Below are 21,321 nucleotides of genomic sequence, written 5' to 3' on the forward strand. Positions count from 1 at the left end.
GTCACATACTTTGCTTTGACAAAGGCCTTGGCAAAATGTAGAACAATCCTGAGCCCACAACTGTAGTCAGAAAGACACTTATCCTTAATATACCAGAGGGGGGAAAAAAGAAAGAAAAGAGACGGTTTCACTAAGCAACACCACAACAAAGCCCTGGAGAAGAGCAGAAAACATCCACTGGTCTTTGATCCAATTTGTCACTGCGGCAGTTAGCCTTTGAAGGTCAGTTAAAATATCACTTGTTCTCCATTTTTCCAAGTGGAATTTTTTTCTTCTGTTCCTTTTTTAAATTTTTTTTACAAGAAATATAAACGATAGTCACTCGATCCGTCTGTCTGCCTCAATGCCGGTAGGGAACCAAACCGCAGGACTAAGAGTTTGCGAAGACGGTGGGAACAGATTGTGTTTTCAGAGGCAGGCGATCAAAAACCCTCGCGTGCCACCAGTGTGGAAATTATGGAGAAAGGGTGGGGAGGAGGGAGAGAGGGAAGAGGAGAAGGTTGAACGTTGCAGTGAGGAATCTGTCAGGGAATGACAGAAAGCAAAGCTATTGCTGGAAAAGAGAGGGAAATATTATGAGAGCGGACTTGAACCCAACCCGTGTGTGTGTGTGTGTGTGTGTGTGTGTGTGTGCGTGCGTGCGTGCACGTGGATGGGAGTGTGAGCTGGACTGCTGTTCGGGAGCTGGTGTCACGCGATGTTTGACAAACACAGCTGCCCTCACTGGCCCTGCAGCTGGCCTTAAACTCTTATTGTGCTGAGTAAATCTCCCTCCCCATGTGTTTTTACAGGACTATACAGTATGCATGTAAATGACCCGCTTTCATTTTGTGCACAGTGTGTCCCTTTTATATGTTGCACGTGCTGGGGGAAGTGAGCATCTTCCATGGGAATCCAGAGACACGGATTAAGTCTATCTTAGTCACAACTTGACAAAAAGCAGGTCTAAATCTAAACATGTGTTTTAATCAGAAATCTATATGAATCATCTGTAACTTTCCAAAATCTTCTTCCCACAGACTGATGTGATGCACCAAAATGTGTTTGACTACATCCACATAGATGATCGTCAGGAGTTCCGACGCCAGCTCCACTGGGCCATGTGTCCTCCACAGCGGCAGGGATCGTCTGCACAACAGGATAACCAGATAGCTGTAGGAACCGGTGTGTAGTGAACCCTGTGACAAATGTTAATCTTTTCATATTAAAGAGACACAAATCCTTTTTATTAGTAAAATACTGTGAGATGGCTGTTAAAAAAACAGCACAATGAATTCCCTTTTTTTAACAGACATGATGCATCTTGTTTAGTTTTAATTGTCATATCACTTTTGCTTTTGTTTTAATTAGTTTTTTTCCCTTTTCCTCACTGTGAGGTTATTTGTAGATAACATATTCATGTTCAAATATAATAACGCCAATCTTCCACCATCTCTTTCTGCTATATTGCAGGTGAGGAGTTTGTAGTGAGCAGCCTTTTTAATTCTCCGGAGGCTGGGGAAATTCCTGCCGAGCTTTCCTGCTTTCTCAACAGATGTTTCATAACCAGAGTTAGATGTCTTCTGGATAGCACCTCTGGATTTTTGGTGAGTGGCCCGGACCAGCTAGATCAAAACGCTAACTTGAATTCTTTTACATATAAAAGTCTATGCAGAATGTCCAAACAGAACACAGACAAAATGTTTGCCAATTCTCTGGGAAAGGACCCAAGCAAATCACAAGTATTATGACCATTTTGGTACAGCAAAAAGATTGTAGTGTGTACATATATTTTTAGTTGTACTGCAAGGAATTGTAATGTAATTGGGTACAAGGACACATCAGTAGTATGGGAGCTTAGATAATTCATTATGGCTGTGAATGGTATGGTGCTGAGACCAGTGGAAATACTAGAGGCACTCATCATGGAGGAACAAGAATATGGGTTTGGACAGTTCCATCAGGGTCAGCCACGTCCATGTTAATAAAGTGGTTGCACTGATGTTAGCTACACTGCAGAAATTCTAGCTGGAAATTTTCTGTGATATGCTGAAAGTACTGATTGCTATTTAGTTAGTTAATATTGGTAAGATGCTATTCAATCAGCATAAAAAAGTTCGAACCCAAACATTTGTAGTGTCATGCACAGTCCTCATTCTGCTCGTAGTTGAAATTGGTCAGTAGAGTTAGCATCTTCTCATGCAGTAGCAGTATGTTTATGGATGATAATGTCAGTCAGATCACCATATTGATCAAAAGTCATCATTGAGCTTTAAAGATTCCCACTAATCTCAACTGTAGTGCTAAATAACAGCAAATGTTAGCATGCTAACAGGTTGAACCAAGATGCTAAACCTGACAAACTGCCACTTACAGTTTACAGTTAAATTATATGTTAGCATTGCAACTTTGTGCATTATTTAGCATTTAGCTCAAAGCAATGCTATGAAATGAATCAGCCTTAAAGAGCTTTACGGGCCACCAGGCCGACGACAAGCATGTAAGCTACAACAGGAAGGGTCGGCATTGCCCTTTATGGATGAAGGCTGTGTTGAACCGGCATTTCTGAGTGACTCTTTGAAATAATTAGACTAGTTAAACTTTTTTTCACTGAAGAGCAAAAGTCAGCCCTCACAGCAGGACTTAGAGTGAGCTCTCAGTTGTCCTGCAGAATCAATCATTTTGTCCCTGTGTTATTACTTTCAGTTTTAGAGCGGACATTGAGGTTGTCAAACGTGTTAATAAAAGAAAAACGTAAGGTGGTTCTGCCTTTGTGGCCATGAGAGCTAAAACACTAGTGTTGTTTTTCCATCAATGCAAATCATAAGTGACTTCATAAGTTTCAGCAACTTCAGCTGAAGTGAGCTGCCTTTTCCATTGCATTCAAAAGTCAAATGATAGCAGAAGTTTTCCTGTTTTTGATCAGAAGGGGGCTTTAATCTTCCTCATACAGTTATGTATTCAGTTGGGTCAACGATGATTGTATGGACCCATCTACACCATGTTTTCAGTACCTAAAGGTTAAGATCAGATTGAAAATAAAAATGAAAAACACAAAAAATAAATATTTGAATTTGTCCAAACCCAGTAAATCATTCTTCTCTTCTGTTCCAGACTATGCAGTTCCAGGGTCAGTTAAAGTTTCTCCATGGGCAGAAAAAGAAGTTATCCTCTGGGGCACTAATGCCCCCCCAGTTGGCTCTGTTCTGCGTAGCTGTACCTCTCTTACTGCCCTCCATCACAGAGATGAAAGTGAAGAACATTTTAATGCGGGGGAAGAACAAGGGAGGAGGGATAATCTCTGCAATGGAGCATGGGTAAGAAAGACTGAAATTTGATACAGTGAGATGGTGTACACTCTTGTAACGGGGGAGCTATAAAGTACATAAAGGTCAAGCTGAAGCTGTAGTAGAATACATTTCTTGAAACCTACACTTTTGCCTGAAGGGGGATCTAGAAGTAAAGGTCTGAATGTCAGCGTTTGAAAGGCCACAGTAAATACAACTTGTGTTTAAGGAGCTCATGATATATAAGCAATGACATGTTTACTTTGTTATTCTACAGTTGATATGTTTTTCCTTTACTTTATCATTTACCTACAGCCTGCCTTGACTAAGAGTGATGATACAAAGGCAAGGGCAATATACCTTGCAACAGAATCTCGTTCAAATGTGCATTGCAAATGTGTTTTTGAATGACAATAAAGTCTGTCTAAGTCTAAAATATGTGTAACCAGTATGGGTGTGCCCAACAAATTAACAACAGCCTCACAGAAGCATTTACCCTAACGCCCAGTTACTTTTAAAAACATATGCCCTTTCCTTACCCATCAGGCTGGGGCAGCACACCAATTAGCAGCTCATACGTGCCTCAGCCTACAAAAAGGCCCTTCATGCTTTATTAACACTTTTGGAAGACTGAGAGGCCAGGATCTGGGCTGTGGTCAGGAGGCAGAGCCCTACCACCATCTCTGCTCTTCACTCTTTCCCTACATCATCCAGGGCAGCACAGACGATAACATTACAAACTGCCCATCACTTATAAGTAGACAGCAGGTTGGATTGGAAAGCCCGTCTTTGTGTTGAGGCTCAGCATTAAATTACGGTGTAAAACATTTACAGGAATCTATTGGCAGACATCCACTATTCATTACTTTGTTTTCATTAGTGCAGAATTAACTGAAAATAATGATTATGTTTACGATACCTTAGGACAACCTCAAAAATGCTAATCCAAACTTTGGCTCTAGAGATTTATTTATTAGAATTTTTAGTCTTCTACACACTTGGAAGGAAAAGGTGAGGTAATGTTGATGCTCAAGTGGTTGCAGTCTACGTTTTTGCCACTACATAAGCATTGCTTCAAGTGATTGAAAAGTGCTATGTAAACTTGTACCGGGCATCTTCATCAGAGTCCAAATCGACAAACTTTGACTTCCTCTTAGATCACAGTAATAGTTAGACTTTAGATCGCCAGCTAAATTCACTGTCTGAACAAAGTTCTCTGGTTATTGATGTGCCAAAATTTAGTCTAATATGCTAAAATGTCAGAAAAAATGTCAAATGAAAAGCACAAATGACAGAGGAACTCTTAGTATAACTATGGAAGCAACACTCCCCTCGCTACTTTTTCTTGACCAGTCAGCAAATGCCCCTCATTGTTACCATGGAAACATGTCTCTTTGCGCCACCAAAGTATGGTCTACATCATAATTAGGAAATGTGAGCTTTTCCTGGAGCTGAAAGTTTTATTTATCAATTCTGAGTTGTCTTTATAACCGAGGGATCCCTGGTGATAAATCATGACAGTCAAAGTCCATTTTTGGTGTTAAATTAAACATTTGAGAAGATCAGAAAATACACTTTAACCCTCTGGGGTCTGAGCCGTAGTGACGTCATGCGATCTGATCACGTCTGCGTGATCTTAGACCTCAGAGGGTTAAAGACTATGGGGCTGAAAAGTAACCACTGCACTGTACTGCTTACAAACTTGTTGTGCGGGCTGTCATTGATCTTTGAGTTCTGGATATAAATTCTGTTCTCAATTTTCAGATGGGACACATCCCGGAAAAGATGAGTCACTTTTGGAGTAATTCTCTTGTGAACTAAAGCAAATAAAACCTAGATATTTAGGCTCTGAGTCATCCATCATTCAGTGGGAAAAAAAACCAAACACTTTTTGTGGACATCCTATATGAATATATTGGGGGACCAGTGATATTTTAGAAGAATGCCAGCCTTAGTCCAAGAGATTTCTTACATCTGTTCCGTTGACTTGACTGACCCATCAGCCATTGTGACACAAAGCATAGCTGCAGAGGTTTATCAGTTTCGTAAGCAAAGCCCCAGTGAACGCTATGCGAGGGCTTACAATTTGTCGAAGTTTTATCAAGCTGTGTGTATGATATGTTGGCCTCCTGTAACTGATTAGGGAAAATTGAATCTCCTTCCTCACATAAATCAGTTAGAGGGAAGGTAATGTCAGACAAAAGGTGGAAATCATTCTTTCATTGCCTGATATTAGCCAAATTGTACCTCATATTAATGTTATCAAGGAACACAGACACTTTATTCCATTTTTCTCCTTGTATTTGGGATAAAGCTTGATTTTCTTTTTCTCTGTCTCTCTCTATCTATGTCCCTTGCAGTGAGCATGGAGAACACCTACGAAGGCACTCCTTCAGTGGAGGAATGAGTGACGTTGCAGACCCTCTCCTCCTGTCCTGTTCTACGCCAGGCGCTACCCAGCGAGGTCACCACACTCCCTGGACCCCACTCTGCAAAGACAACCTCAAGTACCACGCTGATGGCTACTATAACCAGGAGGAGCCTCTCAACTACTGCAAGTCTTCCATGGCTCCCCACAAAGGTCTCAGCGCTGGCCTGGGTGGTGGCTGGCCTCCGCGTCAGAACTCAGGTCCACTCAGATCGGGCCAGGGAGTCGGTTACATCCCCTCAAACCGCCTGAACAGGACCGGCCAGTATGGGAAGCCTTACCGCCTCTCCCCGAGCTATCAGAATGGCCGAGGCGGTGAAGTGTTTATTTCCAAGCTCTATGGGAATGCTCAGATTTCTACAGACCCAGATGCTTACTGTGTGGACTTGGTGAAGAGCGAGAATGGATACGGAGAATGCTACGATGGCCATCTGATGCCTGAGATGCCACCCATCAAGATAGAGCATGACTCCGACTCGGAGAATGGATGCGACGCATACGGAGGAACTTGGGCTTGTCGAGAATCAGTGGCCATTGACCGTCGCTACGGTAATGGGGTATATGACCCGAACACTGGCTTGCAACTCAAATCGGAGACAGATTATTATGATCCACAATACTCGCCCTGTCAGCGAGGAAAAGCAGGAATCAGCCCACCGTACAACAACGGCACCTATCCAAACTATCCAGTCAACAACAACGGGGGCACCAATGCACGACTGTTAAAATGTGACAAAGACTTAAGCAATAACAGTGACTCCAGCCAGTTCAGTCCTCAAAGACTCTCCCATACAGATTCTCTATGCAGCAATCAATCCGTCAACCTCATGGACTCACAGGTCTATCCACAGAACCCGCACAAGGCCTACATGCACCAGGACTTCAACAAGCATGGCACTTACGAGTTCAAAGGCCATGGCCTCATCCATTCGATCAAGCGGGAGCCCATGGACTCTCCCCCCTGGTCTGAGGGTGGCCATGACATGAACCAACCCATGGTGGTTGGCCATAGAAACGTTATGCCCTGTGTGATGAGCACAGGGCACCACAAGTCCAATCCCTACATTTATATGCCGTAAGAGTGATCGATGCATTACCCACACATACACACAGCAGCAGATACTCACAACCCCCCCACATCCCACCCAGCATCACTCCACATGCACATATTCACACAAACACAATCTGTGTGCATTAAAATGCTTTGTTCTATCATTTTCATATACATGCACCAGCATTAAGAGTTTCTGATGATGAGGATTTCCAGGATGTCTTCTGTTTTACTGAAAAGGTCTCAACCAAGGCTCAGGTTCAAGCATCAGCGCTGTGACAATCAAAAATAATACTTTCAGTCCAGCTCGTGGATAGAAGATTTTGTTTTTAAGGTACATATTTTGTGGTTGGTTCCAAGCACTTTTGGATTTAGTAACAAAGAGACAATCTATTACTAGAAACACAAATTTATTTAGTTTTGTATGTTGTCCACACAATTTTTTTTTTTTGGGAGAAACAAAGAATTTTGTTGTAAAAAGATGAGTTTTTTTTTTCTGGTTTTTTTGTTTTTTTTAGTATGTACATGGGAGATGACGCACAGCAAGTGGGATGAATAATTACAAGAATATGCACAAAATTCAGAGATGACAACTTAAGGAATAGTTGTTGCGCACTTTAAAAAACTTTGAATGCTGTGTAAAATGTAAATAACAGAATGTAATGATTCACAAGCAATTTGAACCCAAAATTTGACTTAAAACTGTACAAAGAGAATGTATTAGGGGCAACAGAAGACCAAAAAGTTCTACAATGCTCAAAAGAACAGCGAATGGAACATGTAACACTTAACGGGGTCACTGGTAACAGATCAGTCAGTCAGTCTTCCGTTCACTCGTGAAGCAAATCTGACGTGATCGTTTTAAAAGTTGTAAAAAGGAAACGAGAAACATAAATTATATTTTTACATGAACTACACTGTGTAGTGTCGCCATAGGGTGACAGTATAGGCTATGTGTTAAGAGGTGGTAATTCAATAAAAGAAGTTGTTATCAGACCTCATCAAAAGGAAAATTCATAAAGTTGACCTCCCCCCCATTGGAAGTTTTTAAAATTTTTACAATTTCCATTCATCTTTTCTTATTCTCATCGTCTCGAATGGCACTTGAAATCTGGCTAATAACATGATTAGGTTTAAGAAGAGAATCTCAGTGAGAAGGAAGAAGAAGTAAAGGTTCATCACGGAGTGCCGATGCCAAATGACATTCTGCACGTGTTACAACAGCATGGCTCCATAGTAAAAGTCCGGCTGCGCAGTTCGCCTGCCCCTAATCCAAACCTGTCACCCACTTCAAATAAGTGGAAACTACAACAGAGGAATAGGAGGAACCGAACTGTTCAATAGCTGCTTACAGAACGGCAACAGTTGGTCTCTTTAGTTCCCAAATGCTTAAAAGCAGGGGCGATAAAACACTGTGGCAAACTGCGTGTACTGCTGGCATCAAAGTTTGCATTTGTTTTTCAAGTAGATAAGTAAATACCTAATTCAGTTTTGACATTTCATCTGTTGTCCTTATCCTGTTTTCAAACACGTACAGCGTTGAAATAATTTGGGAAATAATTGCATTCTGTTCACAGTTACATTTTACATGGTGTCACTGTTTTTTAAATAGGGTCATATGAAAAACACTGCCTCCAGTGATGTATGAACGGAAACTGCTGGTCTCTATGCATTTTAGAATTTAATCAAATGAACTTGCAAAGACTTGAAACATACTCGTTATTTCAGTAGAAAGTTGACATTTGTAATAACATTTGCAACACGTAAACTGCAATTCTTTGTGCATTCAAGCACACTTTTCATGCATAACACAAGTTAATTCACATTTCCTTCTCTTTCACAGCCTGTCAGTTTCTTAGTGATTGTGTTTTGAATTTGATTTTCCAGCAACACAGCTTTCATCCCAATGCTTTTGTCTGGGCGTCTTTTATTACAGCTCTACAGACAGATTTTAAAATAATTTCTGCTCTCAGCATTATCCTGTGTGATGCCTGGCAGCAAAATATGGCACAGAAAATCTGCAGTTAATCGCCAAAACATGCGAACAATTGTCAAGGCTAACATACATATTGTTTACTTTATTAGAAAAAGATTCATTATGCCCAGAACAAAGTCTAGCTGCCTTTATTCGGACTCAAAGGAACAACTATAGATCTGTGGTGTGTGTCCTATTGAAGTACCAATGAGCAAGGCACTAGTTGATCATTTGTGCACAAGCTGCCCTCCACATGCTCCTTGGCTTTCATCTCCTTGTGGAAGCAATGAAGGTTGTGAATTTCAGTCTGTGCGGTATAAAAGTTTGAGGACATTGCTAACTTAACCCATTAAGACCCAGAGCACCCTCTATAAATGGGGCCACGTCTGCCCATATGTTGCATCAGGTCTTATCGGGACAAACATTTGTCAGCTGGCATGAAAAGTGCGAGCAATTCTAAATGCGATAGATTCGCCGTATAAAGCTGCAGGACCTAATATGAACTCGGCACTTAGGCAGATGTTCATCAGTTGAAGGTTTGCTCAGAGCAAGATAAAACTCTACCTTTGAAGATTTTATTGTTAAGAAGTTCAACTCTGCGTCTTTTTTCCTTTGAGGAAGAATACAGTAGATTCCTGATTTCGAAGATGAAACTCCTTTTGAACATAGAGATCGTTTTTATTTATGTCGGAGCTAATATTGTACACTTTATAATTAGTGCTTTCGACAAGATTATCATTTCAGTCTCAGTGCAGACATGACTCATTTCCTTTGAAATGGATATTCACTTTTCATGTTATTTTTTTTCTGTCCAAAAACATCAGACTTTTTCTTCACATCAGTATTTTTTTTATTTTATTTTTTTGCACAAATTAATTAAAAAGCACCAAATCGATTCAATGTAAGTCTCAGTTCTGTGAAGCTACTCTTGTGGTTTCTAAATTGCACTACTGGGATTAGTTCAGTTGAAGCTTCAGCCTACCCAGACAGGTTTTCCACTCGACACGCACAACTGTACACAGTGTCACTGTTACGGATTTGTCTTTTTCTCTTTGTGTGTGCTCATGTCAGTAAATGTTTGATGATTTGTATTTATTGTAAGAAGCAAAAGTCTACCATTTAAGAAACGTACAGTTTTGAATGCCTCTCTGTTTTACTAACGTAAATAAATCCGGCTTTTTTTTTTCTTGCTCTCTCTTTCATAATTGCTAAGGATCGTTGTGTTTATCTCATGGAGGAGGTAGCCGCAAGTAGCAAACACAGTATATATATATATGTATAATATATGTATATATATATATATATATATACATATATTATACATATATGCAGCGTGTTGCAATGTTTCTACATGTTTTTGCAAATGGGACTTAACTATTAAAGGTCTTTCTTTATATTGAAAATCTTGGTACAGTCTGGATCTTTGAAAAAATAAAGACTAACAAACAAGCAGCTCTGTGGTTTCTAGACCATCGTCACAAAACCCCACTTAATCCTCTGTTAATTTAACCAATCAACCTTTTAACCTTGTGTTTAACTAAAAATGTTTCTTTGCATTTTTTCATTTCCTTGAGAGCAATAATAATGAGAATGAGTGTCACCACACCCCCCACCCCCCCACCCCTCCCCTTTATGGTAAAAGTATGACATTTTGAAAAAGTAAGGCCACAGCACATACACAACACGTTCTTTTAGCACTACATACCTAAACCAAGTTTTAGAGATGGTTTCGGTAGGTTGACAGTATAGTCAATGAGAAGTGTGCTCTACCAAATGGTCGGGCAGGATGGTAAAGGGTTGAGTCATGCACAACTCTGATCCAACGGTCTCCTGCTCTCCTGAGTAAACAACAGCCATATGCTATTGCTCGGTTTACGTCTTCGTCTCTTTGGTAGCTTTTAAATTTTTCACATTTACCGAATGTGGTTTCATCCTTTCACCTATTAATAATAGAAATGCAGAATAACAGGATACAGAGTATCTCTAGCCACATCCCCTGTATGATTAATGTGCTGCAAAGCTGGCATGACAGCTCCTTCACACGATCTGGGCAACTTGACACACATCCCTCGCCACCGTCTGGGCCGAGGCATAGAGCCCAGGGAATGTCGGAGGACAGAGAGGAGGCAGCGGACAGACATGTAACTTAAAAGCTGTGGTTACATCCTGGTCCCAGGATTCTCAGGAGAACTGGACCTAACTCCTGCCTGGCACTCAACTCCATTTACTTTACACGTTTTAAACTGAGGCTATCCCTAAACTCTCACATCATACACTCTAGTAATGATAGGTCTGTATTCAGTGTCTCATCCTCTGAACTCTGGATGCACAGGGTGCAACAGTTGTCAAGATCATCCAAAACAAAAAAAAATCATCTTTGATGATAGTAAATGATCAGCAGCTTGGATGCCAACTTCAGTTCATAGTCCAGTTGGCTGCAGATGAAATGACAGTGAAAGACAAACAATAACGATGGAAACTATTACTTGAGAGAAAGAAAAGAATTGAAAGGCACTGGCACCATGAATACAGCTTTTGATCATTTGGAATACTGACCAAAGTCAAAACGGCATGTTATTTGGCATCAGACTTTTTACCGCATGCACTTCTAAAACTATTAGTTAAAAAAAAAAAAAAAAAATCCCATTTCACCTGTCTTTGCACTTTTGAAGGATTTAACCATAGTCGTCACCAGACCCTTTTAACTGATGCACATATCCCAGTATTAATCATCTGTGCCTCTGGAAAATGTCTCACACGAGTTTGAAAAAGCAGATAGTGTGGAATTATATGAAATAAAAGTAACAGAGACCAAAACTTTTCCTCAGTATGAGTTTTTGCAGTTTATTCCAAAATGCAAGTTGAAGTGAACGCTAAAAGCAAGCTGTTAGGGAATGTACAGCCTCCTTGTACCCTGCTGTGCATGCAGCAGTCCAGTGAACCTGATGCACTGCTCAGCAGGAACCACACACTGAGTGTCTAACTCTAAAGACAATCTAACTTTCTGGCCTCAGTTACATGCACACTTGCCAGATAAGGTAACTGATGCACGCTATAGTTTAAGTACAGTTATCGCAATGTTTCTTCTTCTGACTGAATTGGGATTTATTGTTTTAGCTTATTTCATTAACAATAAGTGAGGTGAAGCACTGGATCTCACCCTCAACTATTTGGAAATAATACGGACAAAAAGTATGAGGTTTTTGTTAAAGTAACTCAAATACTAAGGCAGCTTCCATTTTGCCCACACTCCATCATCCCATCATTTCAGATAGCGAAGTGGCGTATTAAAAACAATTTTGCATACAGTATTATATATGAGTTGATGGCTGCGCCCCTGGAGAACTTTATGTCTAGCAACACCCCTGGTCTTATCTATCTTCGACGATGTTATTTCCATCACTCATTCGACCAGTTACAGCTGATCTCTGACCTCAGCCAGAACTCTGTGGGTAAAAGTCTGACTTGGACACTCAGGTTGTTGCTGACAGAGTTCGTAACTTAAACAGAGGAATCGTTCTATACTTTAAACAGCCTGAGAAGAATAAGTCTTTCCCCGAGTCCGTCACTGACCACCAGCTACACTCATCACTCCTTCCTCTAATCCCTTCCAGAAGCCTGTGTTTGTTTCTCTGCGCTTACCGTATAGCTTACAGGGAATTACGGGCTGTGTAAGGATCAGTTAGTGCGGGGATTTTACTAATTAGGATGATTGTGAGTGTTTATGTGGATTCGTGCTTGTGTGCTCGTGTGTCAAGTAAACGCCAGATAGATCTCGTTTGTGGAGACACCAAAATAAATTGCATGAGTTTGTTTGTAGGTGGTAACAGAACTAACAAAATGGGATAAAAAGTGACCTGAACTCATATATGGGACTTTTGGTGATGATGAACTGTCTACGATTAAAACAATGTCCTCCAATAATGGATTTAGCACTTTAGATTTACAGTCTGCACATTATCTTAAATGGAGGCCTTTGTTGCTCTAAGGTATGTGTCAGTGTGTTGAATTTAGTCTCAACCCACGTCAATGTCAAATATCAAAATATACCATAATTGTTGGTACATTTAAAGTTGGTCTCAGTTTTAAACTCCACCTCCCACCAACCCCTCTCTAGGGGATGGTACTTTGCTAGTTTATCAAGGAACTATAATTGTGTCAGGTACTAATGTTTTCAGACAAACAGAGTCGTTCTACTCCTTCATTCCAGCCTCTCACATTTCTGCAGGGCTGTTAGTGCCAGGTCAGATTAAAACTGCCATAAAATCAATTAGATTCATTCAATTTACAGTTGCCATGAAGCAGGTCTTGTAATCCACTCGGATTTGTAGGGCAACAAATGAGAATTCAAGTAAGTGCAAAGGGCTTAAAAACCCTCTCTTTACAGCAAGCTGTCTGTTAAAGTTACAAGCTGCAACAAAAACACATTTGTATTGTGGAAAAACTATGTCTATTAGCATGTATCGATTTAGATGCTAAAATGACCATTATATTTTTATTACCTGAGAATGAACCATTTCTAACTGTTTGTGCGGCAGTTCCTTGTAATGTGGGAGAATAGATGCCACCAAGGCCGACTCCTAGTGTTTCATATTTGTCAGTGTACATTACAACCTGCCATCTTGCCAACTGCGTGACACTTGTTCGGTACAGGAAGGGGAGAGGGTGACAAAGACAGGGAGACAGGTGAAGCGAGACAAAATCTAAAAGTAGGGAAAAGAAACTCCTAAGTGTCTGCTTTGGGCTTCTGTAGTAGAAGCAATGCGTTTGATTTGTGTTGACAGTGTGGCTGTCAACACAGTGACAGGACAGTGTGAGGGTGTGTGTGTGTGTGTGTGTCTGTAATAAACAATGCGAGGTTGCTTGGCCATTTATACCCCCATTCTTTGCCCCTAATTAACACCCCTTCGCTCACACTCAAATAGGCTGATCCGCCAGTGATGCAACACACAAACAATGCTAGCATGTTCTCTCCTCAGTGACAAGGGAAGGAAACCTTGAGGGTAAGTCCCAGACACATTATGCTGATATACAAATGTCCTACCATGCATATGGAAAAAAAAAGTCACATAATAGGATGAGATTACAAGCTTTATTGTCATTACACAGCAGTGCAGGACACTCCCTGAGTCAAAAGACAAATACAAAACAAAACTGTCGATACAGATAAAATCAAGTTTGACAAACGTAATAAATATATAAAAATTAAACCAACATGCGTAACAATTAAATGATGAACAACGACCAAGTGTGGGCATTTTTACTTTTCTATCAAATACTTATAGATTGATCTATTATTTTCCCAACACTTTCAGCTATTTCAGCTTTAAACCAGAAAATGAAATTGTTCATCAGTTGCTTTAGCTCACCATCCATCTCTGACACTTACTTATGTTTTCGATCAGTTTTGTCCAATTAACACATTTTCCTTACTACTAGAAATATTTATGCATCTCATTTGCACTTCTCCGCTCACCTTCACATCATTTGTCAAAAAAAAAAATCAGAGTAGAAACATGTAACATGTAGGTAATCACATCTTGCATGAATGTTTTTGTGTTTTTTTTGTCCTTTTTAGTGTAGCAGTTTGTCAAATTCAAATTGTTTCACAATGCTTCTTGCTAAAGTAAGCTTTAGGGTACAGCCAAATACTCCTGGGTTGGAGTGGCTGCTCTAAAAAAAAAAAAAAAAAGCAGCACCAGATTTCTTGCCATTTCTCAGTAAAGACATTTTCAAATTATACTTCTGAATGTGCTTTCATTCGCTGGGATGCAGGACTGAAATGAAATGGTTGTTCTATGTGCCCGAGAGCAACAAGCCAGCTCTAAGGTTACCGAGTGCAACCTGGTGACTCATGAACCGGATATTTAGGCCACAGCTGACCGTGAGTCATGCTCATGTGCACTAACATATGGAACACACAAGCAAGGGGTTTCACTTAGAAAAAACAAGTGATTTGGATGAATGTCTTATGTTTAGCCACTGATTCAGCCCCAAACATTAAGGGATTTGAATATGAAAATACAGCATATTCAAGATAATGAGCACTCCCAGTGTGTGTCCCATGCTGCAGGACCAGAAAACATGCTCAGAATCTACAGGACTGAAGTGTACGCTCTAATAATTCCTATAATAAAAGCACAGTGAAATATGGGAACCACTGGCAGCTCTGTTTGTTTTGGGCTGCATTCACGCTCCAGTTGACTGATTAATCTGCAGGGTAACCCGAAGACAGATGCTTGAGCTGACTCTTCGGTTGGTAAATGCTTCAGTCTGCTGGTGACAACAGCGAACTGCAGCTGAAGACCAGACACCCAGATCAGACTTGGCAAACAAAATTATTTCATTGCAGTGAGCAGCTTCAAAAAAATTATTCTAACTTGACTAAGATTGCGATTGAAAGAATTTCAGAAATCTCTTTATTCTTTCATTACATCTATGAAAGATATTTTTTTATTACAGTGATGAAACAGCGATGCTGATGCCCCCCCCACCACCACCACCCCATGTCAGACAACACTAGATTTATCACCACGGTTCGAAAATTTGCTTTTGTAGCACAGATGGTGGCATCAGTTCCTTCCCACAAGCCAAGAAAACATCTCAATCTCATTAGACTAATGTGCAAGCCACACGCCACTTCTAGCATGAAGTTCAAGTCACAAGCATGACGTGACTTAGAGTAGATTTCTCTGCTTTGTGGATCTTAAAGCCTGCTCTTGAGCTCCATGATTCCTTCCACCACGGAGCAAGAAAAGTGATTCCCTTCGAGATGAAAACGTCATTGAAAAAAAAAAACTAAAGGATGTCATACTTTAGCTCAGACTGTGGGGCAGCAGGTATTTTCTGGATGGCTAATTGGGAACATCTGCTTTGTTGAGCGGCTCCTCCACAGGTGCACCAAGTTTCAATCTGGAGAGAGCCTTGTGATAGTAGTTTTGTTCACCACGTGGGCCTCTGTGGATTTAAGTGCTTCGACCCGCAACGGCAAACATTAAATCCATGGGTTTAACCCGGGATTTCTGATAATCCAACGGAGGCTTTGTTGCTCACAAATATGACTCATCTGTGGTAAAGTGATTTAGATTAGAGAAAGTTTTTTAAAAACTGAAATTGAGATAAACGTGAACTTTTTCTTTCTGTCGATGCAACCACAGTGACTGATTTAGAGGAACATCCTTCCATCGAATAACGCTGAAGTTACTGGAGAGTCACGCTGCCTTCCGTCTCAGAGGAGTTTGCGTTGGTTTGTAATGGGTTATGATCTGAATCAAGATTAAACAGTTGATGACCAAGAAGAGCAATCCAGCAAGCCAAATCAGCAAGAAGGTGTTGTGGCCTTCAAACTCCAGGAAGTAGGCTGGAGCCAACCAGATGCCCTGTGAATGAAGAAAACAGGCTGCATAAAATGGTCTAAAAAAAATTCAAAATCTGCTTGAGATGTTTAATTTCCCAGTTGGGTAACTAAAGAGATTATGTAATGATATGCACACTGGTGAGCCACAATTTTAAAACCACTAACAAGAAAAGTAGTTAAATCTCGCTTTAGATTCATATGCTTTCAACCCCAAACATGTCTACTGAACTCTAGCAGCTGTCTTGCTAAGCAGAACCATGTGCCCAACACACCTCAAAAACTACTTCTCAGCGAACGCACACACACTAAAACGCTGCCAACAAATTATCCAATTAATCCCATTATTAGCCTTGAAAAATGGAAACTGAACATGAGGAAATGGACCGACAACAAAGCTCAGGATTTACTGAGAAACATTAAATAAATGCAGTCTATCTATCATCCATTTACTGTCATTTTGATTAGTTTACCAACACTGGCTTGTTTTTACATCACTTCAGTGTACCAAAAAGTCCATGAAGAGCCCCAGTAACCGTCAGAGAGCCCCAATAACTGTGCACAACAGGGTGCCCATCAGAAGCCAACGCTAACAGAACTATTCTGGGTTTATTCAACCAATTGTTGAAAACCTTCTTTATTTCATTTTGTTTATTTTTTTTCTAGTCCAAAATCAATTTACAGTGTATGACAGAGATATCCTAGATAATACAGGCACAGCCATCCAATTTCTAGACCCGCTTAATCCAATTCAGGGTTGTGGCAGAGGGCTGGAGCCTATCCCAGCTGCCATTGGGCGAGAGGCGGGGCCCCCGGGTGGGCCACCAATCCATTGCAGGGCTATAAACAAACAACCATGCACGCTCACACTTCTAGGGTCAATTTAGAATCATCAATTCAGCTAAAATGCTTTTTTTTTTGGACAGTGGGAGGAAGCTGGAGTAATAGTAAAAACACTGTACTTGCAACTGACTTCTCAAAGCGCTTCTAACACTACATGCTACATTAGGGTTGCCAACCATCCCTTGAAAAACAGAATCCATTTTTCAAGGGACAGTTGGCATTCACACACTCATACAGCACATCTTAGTCTGTGCATAACTACGTGCTTCCTATCCATTCACACACAGATGCATCGGTAGGCAGCGTGGGGTTCAGTGTCTTTTCCATGGACGCATATGGCCCGAGGAAGCAGGTGTCGAACCACCGACCTTCCGATTGGTAGGAGAGAACCATGCATGCACTCAGAGAACAAACAAACTCTACACAGAAAGGCCCCAGCTGGGATTCAAAGGAACCCTTTTGCTGTGAGGTGACCAGCACCATGCCTGCCCTGTTACAGACTCTGATAAAATGTAGTTTTTTTCCTCTAATATTTTCAAACAACATTTTCAGCGTGAGGTACCCCTCACTGAGTTAAGAAGGAATACCCAGGAGCAACTGATGTTGTGTGAAAGTGACTCACCTGCCCAGCAAACCAGAGGAGCAGCAGGCCCAGGCCCTGTTTTACTGAAAGACTGAGGTGTGGGATGACCAGAGGAAGTAAGCACAGGTACCACAGGAAGTACTACAAAAAGAAAACAAGCAACATTGTTAAATCTAACTACCACTTCTTTCTTTTTTCCACTTCTTCTTTCAGTTGGTCATGTCAGGACTCAACACAGCAGGTCATTAGTTTCTGTCTCTTCCTTTCATCTGCATCTTTCTCTTGCAGCATATTAAGAAAAAAAAAAAAGTCTCCTCTCCTTTCACAGCTCGTCTCAGTTCTAAGATCAATTTTGGATGACTCAAAAGCAAGAGTGAAACACAAAAGAATGAAATATGGGCAATTAATGCTCGTTAGAACTTTATCTAACGAGACAAGGCGCCATATGATCTCTACTTAAGCCTCTTTCACGCAGGCACTACTTTCCTTTTTATCTGGTGGCAAAAAGATGTGTCGTGTCATGTGTTAATAACACTCTTGGTGCTTTTCCATCACATTTTGAGATGGGAGTCTCACTGGGTCGGACATAGTAACATATGCATATCACAACATGGCACGAGCGTGAACTGCTAAGTCACATTAACGGAGAGGCACACAAACAGCGGTGGGTTATTTTACACACGATCAGCTGTTCAGAGGGAGCCAATAGGTTGTGATATTAAATAAATTTCAGCACTATTCACTCCTTCCCCCACTGTGGTTTTATACACAGTGAGAAGCTGCAGCAAAGTTGTTTTTCTCATCATCTAAGACAAATCTAAATCCTTCTATCTGACCCTCTATCGATATTTCAACTTCCACCCAACACTCTCTTGTTTAATATGAGGCTTTGTATGAATTCTTAAGGCGAAAGTAACACTGTAACTACAGAAGGACTTACAGAGATGTATGTGACGATGCAGCCTTCCTTCTGACAACCTGCTGTAACACCATGGACGAGGGGTCCTCAGTTGAAAACATTCCGTTTTCCTCGAGCTGATAACAGCTACATGGTTACTGTAGTGCTATGTAACCCTAACAAGCGTGATACTGACTGCTCGACAGGCTTAAACTAATGGGAGAGTCATATTTGCAGCTGTTTTCATTCATCATCGCTTTGTTTCACACAACCTCTCAGTATGTAATGTTAACAATTGTCAAACAAATGTTTTGGTATAGCCACAGCCTACGCAGTTCATGCACTGTCCAACCATGTGCAGATATTGCATGTTCACTGTGGCTCTTTGTGTCTTCACTTTAACAGACGTGTGTGAAAAGGGCTTGAGACTCCTCCTTGGTGGTGGTTTGTGTACCTGTGAGGTGCAGACTTTGTTGAAGGAGACAAATATAGCTGTATGTAGGAAGCAGGCGAAGGTCAGGTCCCGGTGAAAAGCCCACGATGCCACCAACAGCAGGATGAGCTGAGGCAGGAATGCTGCCAGGCCGAGGCCCTGGTTCCACCTGCTGTCTGAAAGAACAAAAGAGGTGCGTCAAGCTCAGAGAACTGAATCAAATCCCGTGTCTTTACTGTCTGTTTGAGGGAAAAGAAAACATACTTCCTGCTATGTAACGGATTTAACATGAACTTCACTGCAAGTGGATCATCAGCAAAGTAACATCTGCACGCGGTCTAGTGTTCTGTGCTGGTCTTTGTTCGAGTCTCATTGAATGAGAGGAAAGAAATACCTGCAGTAAGGTAGAGCATGTAGAAGTACGGAGAGAAGTTGTGTCTGATGTCCCTTCGGGTCAGATGGTACAGGTATGTCTCATGAAGAAACTGCCAACCATACCTGGATTTACAGCAGAGGGGTCGCGTCATTTTTTAATTTCCATGTACAGTTAGTGTACTGGTCTGGACAAGACATATTACATAATGTGGTTTGTGAATTCATCTTACGTGTAATAGAAAATTGCTGTGAGAGTAATAAAAACTCCTCCAGACACACTTGCAAAGAGAATCAGCTTCCGGCTGAGGAAACTTCCAAGAAATACAACAGGCTTCCTCCACATGGAGGTATTTTTGGTTTCATCTGTTCTCATCTCTGCTGTGCGCAGGACCAGAGCAATGGGCAGGGCATATGTAATGGGGTAGATTTTCATATGAACAGACAAGCCATAGAGCACAGCTGCCCACATCAGATGCCCGGCTAGAAGAGAAATCAATACAATTAAAAAATGGAATTGCACAGAAGCTATACATCTACATGTCATGATAGAATTGGCATGTATTGAACTCATAGTTCCACAGACACAAGCCACTCTGACCTTCCATACAGAGTAATGTCCCCAGTACCAAAGCTGCCAGGATCGACTCAGCATTCCCTCGGCTTGACACTCCCATGGGCAGCGGGTTGAGAAGCCACAGAGAACAAACACGGCGTGCTGTCTGAACATAAATGAAAACAAAAGCCAAAATCTGTTCACACATGCATGAGCATAAAGCTTCCGAGTTCCAGACTATGACTCTTGTCATAAGAATAATAAATAAACAGATCTCGATCGGATGGACAAACCTCGCAGCTTAGGCCTCGGAGGCAGAGGATTCTGTAGATGAGCAGCCCTGACAGCACATCGCAGATGATGAACAGGATCTTGCCAAACACCAGGCCGAGATAGATGTTTGGGGTGAGAAGCCAGGCCAGAAGAGGAGTGTAGCGGTAGGTTGACCTGTTGTATGGAGACTCACCCTATTCAGAAATGTCCAACATTCAAGAAATCAAGGTGATATCAGGGTGAAGAAGCCTACATAAGACATCCAACAAAAATATTGCAAGGTACTGCTCACCCACATGGTCTGTACTACTGTTTAGAGCAGGTCTGTTCATAAACCTTACTCTTCTAGTATCCATCTAGTATCTCTTCTATATCCAACCGTAATCGATGCTGTTTTAGTTGGATAGTTTGGAAACGCCATTATGTTAACAAGGCGAAGCAGAAACAAAAGTTCTAAGACTTGCAATGATACTCATACCACTCACTACTAATAGCTTACCACATAAATAACTCAAATATGTTCTTAACAAAAGGCTTATACTTCCTCCCTCTTAACGTTTTAATACATTTCTCTATATATTAGCAGGGACAGTTAGCTCTCGTGTTACCTCCGTTATAAACCTCGCTGCATCTGTGAACACATGGTAGTCAATGTCAGTGTACTTCACTGACATGGTCCTGTCCTGATAGTCCCCATAACCGACCAAAGCCAGTCGTATAGCAAAAGAAGCCGTAAAAAGGACGTGCTTTTCTGTGAGCTTGGAAATAAGCCTCTCCATCTCCAAACAATGCGAGATTAACCAGAAAAGCAGGTAAGACCAACTGAAAGTTAGGTTTTCTCTAATTTGTCGCGTTGGTACACATTTGTCGGGCTGCTCGTTTATCTGGGGTAACTCCGCTTTCCTTAAACGTGTGAAGTTATCAAGCAAAATGACCAGTATGTGTTGTTTATAACCGTTAATGAATTAGCAGACTTCGAAAATATCAACACGGAAGTCGTCCGGAAGTGAACTTCTTCTTCGTGACTGGGGTTGAAAGACGGCCTGCATCCTTAAGTGTGTCACCGTCGCCATCTTCTGGTGTTAGTTACCTACCACAGCGTCCAGAATGTTTTCCTCTGTGCTTTTCTCACGGCTTGTAGAAACTGATCAAATATCGCCTTCCTCATTCATTACAACCCCAATCAAGAATGTTCTTCAACACTCCTGTTGCTGTTTGTCCTGACCTACAATGTTCCAACTTTAAGGACTGTTTCTTATGCTGACAGTGCCTCCTCCTTCCTCCTTCCT

At 41.2% G+C, this 21,321-nt stretch overlaps 2 protein-coding genes across 3 annotated transcripts in view; one reads left to right on the plus strand and one right to left on the minus strand.

Annotated features, from left to right (window-relative positions):
• The window catches only part of LOC140284756 (uncharacterized), a 64,995-nt gene extending 58,170 nt beyond the window's left edge, over window positions 1-6,825 (plus strand). For both annotated transcript variants that reach the window (XM_072378742.1, XM_072378743.1), the window contains exons 6-9: window positions 1,020-1,164; window positions 1,453-1,586; window positions 3,094-3,296; window positions 5,627-6,825. In XM_072378742.1, the coding sequence (XP_072234843.1) occupies window positions 1,020-1,164; window positions 1,453-1,586; window positions 3,094-3,296; window positions 5,627-6,773 (1,629 nt within the window). In that variant the 3' untranslated portion in view covers window positions 6,774-6,825. The remainder of the gene's footprint in view (window positions 1-1,019; window positions 1,165-1,452; window positions 1,587-3,093; window positions 3,297-5,626) is intronic.
• An 8,433-nt stretch (window positions 6,826-15,258) lies between these two features.
• Window positions 15,259-21,048, minus strand: pigm (phosphatidylinositol glycan anchor biosynthesis, class M). Its single transcript, XM_072378853.1, has 8 exons — window positions 20,641-21,048; window positions 20,053-20,226; window positions 19,805-19,925; window positions 19,437-19,686; window positions 19,226-19,329; window positions 18,853-19,007; window positions 17,540-17,641; window positions 15,259-16,099 (listed from the first exon to the last, which is right to left on the minus strand). Exons 1-8 carry the CDS (start codon window positions 20,809-20,811, stop codon window positions 15,932-15,934), a joined length of 1,245 nt encoding a protein of 414 aa, XP_072234954.1. The 5' UTR covers window positions 20,812-21,048; the 3' UTR covers window positions 15,259-15,931.
• Between the last annotated feature and the right edge of the window lie 273 nt (window positions 21,049-21,321).

The sequence above is a fragment of the Leuresthes tenuis genome, unplaced genomic scaffold (assembly GCF_036924035.1).
Source record: "Leuresthes tenuis unplaced genomic scaffold, fLeuTen1.0.hap1 SCAF_24, whole genome shotgun sequence".
Taxonomy (NCBI): Eukaryota; Metazoa; Chordata; class Actinopteri; order Atheriniformes; family Atherinopsidae; genus Leuresthes; species Leuresthes tenuis.